Below are 7,600 nucleotides of genomic sequence, written 5' to 3' on the forward strand. Positions count from 1 at the left end.
GCCACCATTATTTTCTCGTGATTTTTCCCCATTTTCTTGGTATTTTTCCCAGGTTGGGTGATGCTTTTCCAATTGGCCAGCTTATTTTGTCTAGTCAGCTAGGTCTGTTGCTCCAATCGGCCAGCCCCATATGACCTATATATAGGTGGGCTGGTGTCTCCCCTTTTCATTCAGTGTTTTGCTTGAGGTGTGGTTCATGTGTTGACACACTCTCACCTTTTGTATCCTTCACTTAAGAGACTATTCTGTCTCTTGCTCGGGATTGCTTTCATTGCAGCTATATTCAGCTTATTAGCTTCATATCTCTCTCTTGCACATCTCAGATCAGCACACTCTAGTGCTCATCTTGCTTCCGCTCTGTGCACTCGTTCATGGTATCATCGCTCTAGGTTCTGAGTTTTCTTTGCTGCCCCAGATTTTGCCCTACATACAGCCCCTTCAGCTCTGTGGAGTCTCGACGATTACTGCTGATTGCTCTACCTTCTTCTAGGCTTCATCGTTTACAGCCTAAAGGTATTTTCTTATGAGCGTTTTTCTCTATAGAAGTGTGGAACTGGTTGGCCTGTATTTTCAGGTCTGCAGCCCACTGTTTGGCTGCGTTTTCTTCTCCAGTGGACACTATCTATTACAGAGGGGATCTTGTGGTGCTTCTGGCTTTGGTAGCAACCTTAGTACATGTGGTGTCCACTTCTCTCTTCTGAGGTGTGCATTTTTTTTTTGAGATTGAGCCCCAGTTTTAGTGATGGCTGCCCCGACTACTCTTCATATGTTCTCTGAGTCTGCAAAGTTGGATGGCTCCAACTATACTTTATGGAAGGTGAAGGTGAAATCTGCCTTGCGTGGAGTGGATCTCTGGGACTAGCTTGTTACAGCTGCCAATGCCACCCCTCCCACCCTTTCTACCGTTGGTGTGACTCAGGCACAGATTGATGTTTGGCAAGCGAATGATCGTTGTGTTTTCTCCTTTCTGATGTTGAATTGTCAAGATTCTATTCTCTCTCATGTGCGTACAACAGATGCTACACATGAAGTTTGGAAGGCATTTGTAGATCTTTACAAGATTAAGTCTCCAGGTCAGATTTTGGCTTTGGAAAAGCAGCTTATGAATCTTTCAATTTCTGCCTTCCCATCTTTATCTACTTTCATCACGAAGATGAAAGATCTCCGAAACGAGCTTGCTGTATGTGGCAAGGGTATCTCTACACAAGATATGGCTATTCGGCTTCTCTCCAAGCTTCCAAAGAGGTTTGATGCTTTCTTTCAGTCTCTTGTTTCTTCTCCTCGTCTTGTCCCAGTCACTTGGGAGGGAGTTCTCCCCTCCATTATGCAGATTAAATCTCGCTTTGAGGAGCGGACTGGCACCTCTGGTGGTTCTAATGGAGCTTTGGCTACTCGAGATAAAGGGAAGAATTGACAAAAGTAAGGGAAAGGGGATTCTGACAAGGACTCCAAGGACAACAACAAAGATAAAGACAAAGACAAAAATAAATTTTCTAAAAAAGCAAAGGACTCTACCTCTAAAGCAGTGTCCCAGACTAAGAAGGATGATGGTATTCTTTCATTAGTTGGTGCTCGTCGTGTCCTGGCTCTTGTGACTTCTCAGTCTCGGTCTTGGATTGTGGATAGCGGTGCTACTGCACACATGACACCTCATCAGGATTGGTTCGAGGAATTTACTACCAGGATAGGCGATATCACTTTGGGTGATTCTTCTTCCATGCCAGTTCATGTACGTGGCACCATCCCCATCTTCCACTCCTCCGAGGACAAGAAGTACTTCTCTGACGTTTTGTACATTCCAGATTTGGCGTTTAATCTTTTGTCAGTGAGTGCTCTTACAGCTCGGTATGGAGGTGATCTTCTCTCGTCACAATATTACTATTCGTGATAAGGAGACTGGTAGCATCTTGGCTCAAGGAGTCCAAGATAGTGGCTTGTACAAGTTGACCGCTTTGCTCTCTACTGGTTCTTCTTCAGCTCTTTGGCATGCTCGGTTTAGCCATTTGAGCTATCAGCTTCTACAACGAGCTTCAAAGAATGGGTTGGTTGAGGGTTTACTGATCATCAAGGCTCCAACTTCTGTTTGTTCCTCTTGTTTACAAGAGGAAAGGGAGGCAACACCAAGCCGCCTTTCCAAAGGAGGCGACGCACAAATTTTCGACATCACTTGCTCTTGTTCATGGAGACTTATGTGGTCCTATGAGAACTGTGTCTTTGAGTAAGGCGGCGTCGATGACTTCTCCAGATTTACTTGGGATTTCTTTTTGAAGTCCAAGGATGAGACTTTTCAACAGTTTTGTGATTGGAGGGTTGAGGTGGAAAAAGAGACGGGTTCTTCGGTCAAGGTTCTCTGGAACTTCTTATGGGCCGGTAGTGACGAGAGGCCTGCCAGGGCCAAGGTGGCATGGCGAGTGATCATTCAGCCACGACGTAGAGGGCTCGGGGGGGCTAGGCCTCATTGACCCTGCTATTAAGAGCCGTGCCTTGTTGGGCAAGCTGATTGTTAGAGGATTCCTTTCCGGTGGTGAGCCTTGGAAGGACTTCCTCTTGACCCGGATTTCAGCCTGCACCCCGAGTCTAGGGGGCCCTTGGCTGCAGAGTACCAAGGGCCCTTGGCTGCAGAGTACCAAATGGATCTTCACAGAGATGTGGGCCTGCGGTTTTAGTCTAGCTTTTGAGGACAGATTTGCAACCAGTTTACTTAAAGCTTGGGATCACCTTAGGCTGGCCCTTAGGCAGATAGCTCCGGTAGCCTCCATTGGTCTGGAACCCCCTGATCCGTTTACCCAGTGGCCACATGTTGGGGACCCAGCCTCATGTATCATGGGGCACATTGAACATAGGACTTGTCAAATTGGATCGGACACAGACAATTACCCCGGAGGTGCAGGAGAGAGACTTGACAGGGATCCAGCCATCCAGGGTAGAGACAAGCTCAACATCGACATCGACTCAGCTATTCCTCAGGAGTAGCTGACTCCTATACCAAACCCGACTCACCCAATGTGGCTAGGCGTGTTTACCAGGCATGATATTTTTGTGGCAGTCCATGGAGCGGATGAAAGCAGTGGTCTACTCACCTTTTCTATTGGATCCCATGGCAGATTAGAGAGATTCGACCTCCCCTTAGAGGATTTCAGTGGTTGCACCTTACAGAGCGTGAGGGTGATTGGATTTCAGGCACGAGTGGCACATAGACCCACCACCGACCAAGGAGAGATTCTGGCAGCTATGGATATGGGAGTGCCAACCTCTCACGCGCCTTCAGTGGGACCTGGTCGAGTGGACTTGGCATGGCTCCGCTGATCGGGAGGAGACTCTAGATGCCCCCTTCTTTGCATATACAACACAGCTAGGCCGGAGGATCTAGATGCCAGAGGTTGATGGACCCCGGCAACAACAGCACATTGGCAGTCACAAGGCCTCTCACAGCATTTCCTCTTAGATTTTTGGAAGAGGCTTTGGGATAGCTTTCGGCCTAGAAAGATCACCCTCTTTCTTTGGTTGATAGCACACAGGAGCTTGGCAGTTGGCACTTGGTTGGAAGTTGGTTGCCCAAGGTGCGACCACCTTGAGGAGTCTCAGACAGCGACTTGTCTTTGGGATTGCCCGAAGGCTCAGCAGGTTTGGTGGCAGATTCTCCGCATCTTCACTATGGATAGGGCCTCAACCTGGATCATTACATGGGGTAGTGTCGCTTGGGCCACAGAGGCAGAGGTGGTCAGGGCTTACGAGGATGGGGGAGGGCTAGCCCTTCAGGTCTCTCACCACTACATTCCGGCAGTACCCACCTACAGATCACTGGCAACCAGGCTCATGCCAAAGATGGGAGATATGCAGTAGGATATCATACATACCCTTTGCGGTCAGTGGGGGAAGTTGCAGGGTGGATCTGACCGCATGCCGAAGCAGCGTGAAACTTTCTTGAGGCTCTAGCCGCTAGTGGCCTGGCCTCTTTCTCATTGATAGAGGTGGTGATCCCACTTGGCATTACACACCACCTGTGTGGTTGTTTCCCCCCCCCCCCCCCCCCTCCCTGCCCATAGAGCGGCCAGCCATAGGAGAAGTGTCTCTTTCCCCTCCTTTGATTACTTGATTCCCACCATGTACATGAGGCGAGTTTGTATCTAGCCCTTCGTGGCTGTTTTTTCAGTAACTAATAAGGACCTTTTTCCCAGCTTGTAGGGCGTGAACCATCTCAGCAAAAGAACTATCATTCATTTTATGTACATGATATACAGACCAACATTCATAAACACATCTATACATCAGCTCAGTCACATCTAGCGCCTGATTTGGGTCCTCCTGAAACGCCAACCAGTTCCCGGAGTTCTAGATCTCCCAAGGCAAAGCACCAAATTAATAGCCCCTTCAGTTTCAGTCAATCTCCCCAACAACCAATCCCCCCAAGACCCTTTTATCCCTATACAACATAAAACCCATTTATCAATACTACCCCAAAACCCATTCTACCTGATGTTGCAGGAAAAACAAGGTGGTATTATTGGCATTACGGTAGATTCTGAGTGGGCGGAACCTCTTACAAGCTCTCTCGAGGATAAACAGGCTTCACAAAGGCACTTGGAATTCACTTTGGGCTGGTAATATATGCACATTTGGCCAATTTCTTACCTGCTAAATGTGTTTAAAAGACTCTATACTTAATTGAATTTACACAGAGACTGTTATTTGGGCATCCATCATGTAATCTTTACAAACTAGCCAGAAAAGTCAAATAATGCAGGTTTCTAGACCCTATATACTTTGGACGGTATCCGGCCTCCATGTGTGAACTTGTTGGTGAGCGTCTTCCGCAGTTCACTGCAGAGCAGAAGAACTTGGTTCAGGGATCAGTGGACTTTATTGGGATCAATCATTACTTCTCAGCATATGTCACAAGTGCCAGCCCCACTGGAACCTCTGACATAGGATGGCAGAAAGATGTGAACACCAAGATTTTGTGTAGGTTCTACTCATTTTAACAAACAAAAGCTGTTTATAAATAGTGCAATCCAATGCTGGTTTGAAATGTTCTTCTGGAATCTGAATGTATGGCCTTTGGGCTGTGTGCAGTTATGAGAGATGGAAAGCCGATTGGGGACAGGGTAACCTTTTTCCAATCTCTAGTGTCTTCTTGCATGTGTATTTCAAGAATGTCAGGAAGCTTGTTGAAATCATGGTGACTGGGCATGTCCAGCGTGAGTTAAGGCCCCAAGGCTTCGAGGCGTGTCAGACATCTCTAGGGGTATAGAGTCAACAATTGGCAAGGCCCGAGGGGAATGTGTGGAGGTGCACACCTTATTGGGTGATTAAAGATTAGATGGGAACTATCTCAAAGTAGTGGAAGAATAAGGACAATAGAAGTGAAGGTTAGGCCTAGTGTAAGAACCTGCTATAAACTGTGAGGTTTGCTCAGCATGTATGGTCCATTATGATGCAGTTGTGTGCCAGTCAATTCAGGGCAAAGATGGTGGAGGGATGATAGCAAAACATAGTGTTAACTCATTCCATGATGTTTTTAATGTGTGCACAGGTATAAACATCCTAGTATAAATACATACATATGTTGTACCATACGCTATTTAACGTGTCGACAGGTTGAAACACACACACGTTCTGTACATACATACACAGGTACGTACATATGTGCATGTGCATGTACAAATATGTACATAAGTAGTGGTTGTCTAACGTGTCCACAGGTTGAAACACACATATGAACGTAACGTAGTCCCATTAAAACACACAGGTAAGTACATATGTGCATGTGTATGTACGCATGTACATACACAGGTAAATACATGTATGTATGCATGCACGTACACACATGCGTACTACCAATGCACTCATACACATGCTCCCATGCAGGCCACACCATACTTAAATGAATTGAGCTATTTGCAAGTACAATGGGAGCATATATTTGTGGGCAGTTGTGTGCATGATATGGGAGTTTGCTCATTGAATGGTGTGTTCACAGTCCCTGTCTACCACCTGATGTCAAGGAGCTCTTCATTAAGCGTGTCCTTGAGTTCAGAAGTCTAAAGGAGAGAACTCATTATTCAAGTTGATGTCCTCACAGGGTTCCTCGAACTGGATGTACTTGGTTCCGTGGGGCTTCGGGAAGCTACTCAACTGGATAACAGAACGATACAACCGCCCACCACTTTTTGTGACAGAAAACGGTGAAACAAGAGAGTTAAGAGAACAATTATAATTAATTCAAGAACGAACTACAATTACTCTTGCTGAGAAACATTACTTGCTGTTTAGGTATGGATGATGAGAACGATCCATCAAAATCTTTAGCCGAGTTCCTGCACGACACGAAGAGAGTCAAATTCTACCAAGACTACCTGTTTTATGTTGCCAAAGCAATAGGGTATCTTAACGTCAAACCCATATTTATATAAAAGTAAAATGGTGGGCGGCTTCTGCCTTAGGCCCGGTTCAGACGAGGGCGGCCGAAATGTGGAACGGCTGATGTGGCAGTTAAAACGTGCCATGTCATGCAGAAAGTGGAGCTTTTCCTGCTAGATGATAGGGGGGCCTTCAGAGGTTGCCTCCACCTTGTCTGAACACTTCAAGCATGAAAGCACTTTCCCGCCCTCATCTGAACCGTGCCTTAGTTTGTTAGCTCATGACCCACCCTAGAGGTGGCACGTGTGCATGTGTGTGTGGATGCATGTAGTTGAAGGCAATTTACTTTCAAACCCTTTGTGCTTGGCAGTGCTCGAAAAAAACATATTTTTTAACCAATCAAAATAAGGACAACTCTTAAATCTAATCCAATGTTTCTTTACTATATTCCGGTTTTGAAACTAGAATATATGGAAAGTTATTCTTTAAAATAAGGGCTACTTAAAATCTCAACGAATTTTTCGTAATTCTAAATGGTAAAAATACACTAGAATGCTGTTTTTTTCGAGCATTGGTGCCTGCATGATGCAAGTAGGTGAAGGTAATTTACCTTCAAACCCATGTTCATATGAATGTAAGTATTTTACCTTTGAAAAGCTATGGAGGTGATGATCCTAATTGATGGCATTGTTTAATCATTGGTCCTTCAGGGAAGGGGCGGATATACGAGGCTACTTTGCTTGGTCTTTCTTGGATAATTTTGAATGGGCAATGGGGTATACAAAGCGCTTTGGAATCGTGTTTGTGGATTATGCTGATGATCTCAAACGATATCCCAAAGATTCAGCCCTATGGTTCAAAAAGTTTATAACCACCACACCGGGACCACCGTAGAAGTGAGAAACCTTGGATTGATACCAGAGTTTATTGAGGAGTCCTTGAAGATCTAATCAAAATAAAACTATTTATTTTTTTGGTCCTACAAAGCTAGATGTAGCTTGATTCCAAGCTAGCCATCCCCTAATAGTAAAGCATTTCAAATAATTTTAAAATGCTCTCTCTCTCTCTCTCTCTCTCTCTCAACAAGTTGAGAGAGGTAACTCACAAGGGATAGGGAACTCCGCATGCATGGTATTTAGTACATCCGTGGTCATTCAACATGCTATGAGGTTTGAGGGCACTTTCCTTTTTTTTGTTTAAGAAGAGGTTTGTTTCTTTTACAAAAAAATCATCGCATATG

The 7,600-nt window shown here is 45.3% G+C and overlaps 1 protein-coding gene across 4 annotated transcripts in view; it reads left to right on the forward strand.

The window, feature by feature from the left end:
- Window positions 1-7,381, forward strand: part of LOC147635286 (beta-glucosidase 42-like) — a 57,377-nt gene extending 49,996 nt beyond the window's left edge. Inside the window, exons 9-15 of one of the 4 annotated variants that reach the window (XR_015266622.1) lie at window positions 4,486-4,601; window positions 4,745-4,962; window positions 5,074-5,105; window positions 5,869-5,968; window positions 6,083-6,185; window positions 6,274-6,382; window positions 7,071-7,098. Coding sequence is in view for 3 of the 4 variants with exons in the window: in XM_086802527.1 (XP_086658653.1) it covers window positions 4,486-4,601; window positions 4,745-4,962; window positions 5,074-5,105; window positions 6,083-6,185; window positions 6,274-6,382; window positions 7,071-7,254 (762 nt within the window). In the remaining variant the exon portion in view is untranslated. Of the gene's footprint in view, window positions 1-4,485; window positions 4,602-4,744; window positions 4,963-5,073; window positions 5,106-5,868; window positions 5,969-6,082; window positions 6,186-6,273; window positions 6,412-7,070 lie in introns of those variants that run through there. The other 3 variants (XM_086802530.1, XM_086802527.1, XM_086802529.1) reach the window with 3 other exon arrangements.
- Window positions 7,382-7,600: the final 219 nt, after the last annotated feature.

Source organism: Cibotium barometz, chromosome 9 (genome assembly GCF_041138505.1).
Source record: "Cibotium barometz isolate CiBa-2024 chromosome 9, ASM4113850v1, whole genome shotgun sequence".
Lineage (NCBI taxonomy): Eukaryota > Viridiplantae > Streptophyta > Polypodiopsida > Cyatheales > Cibotiaceae > Cibotium > Cibotium barometz.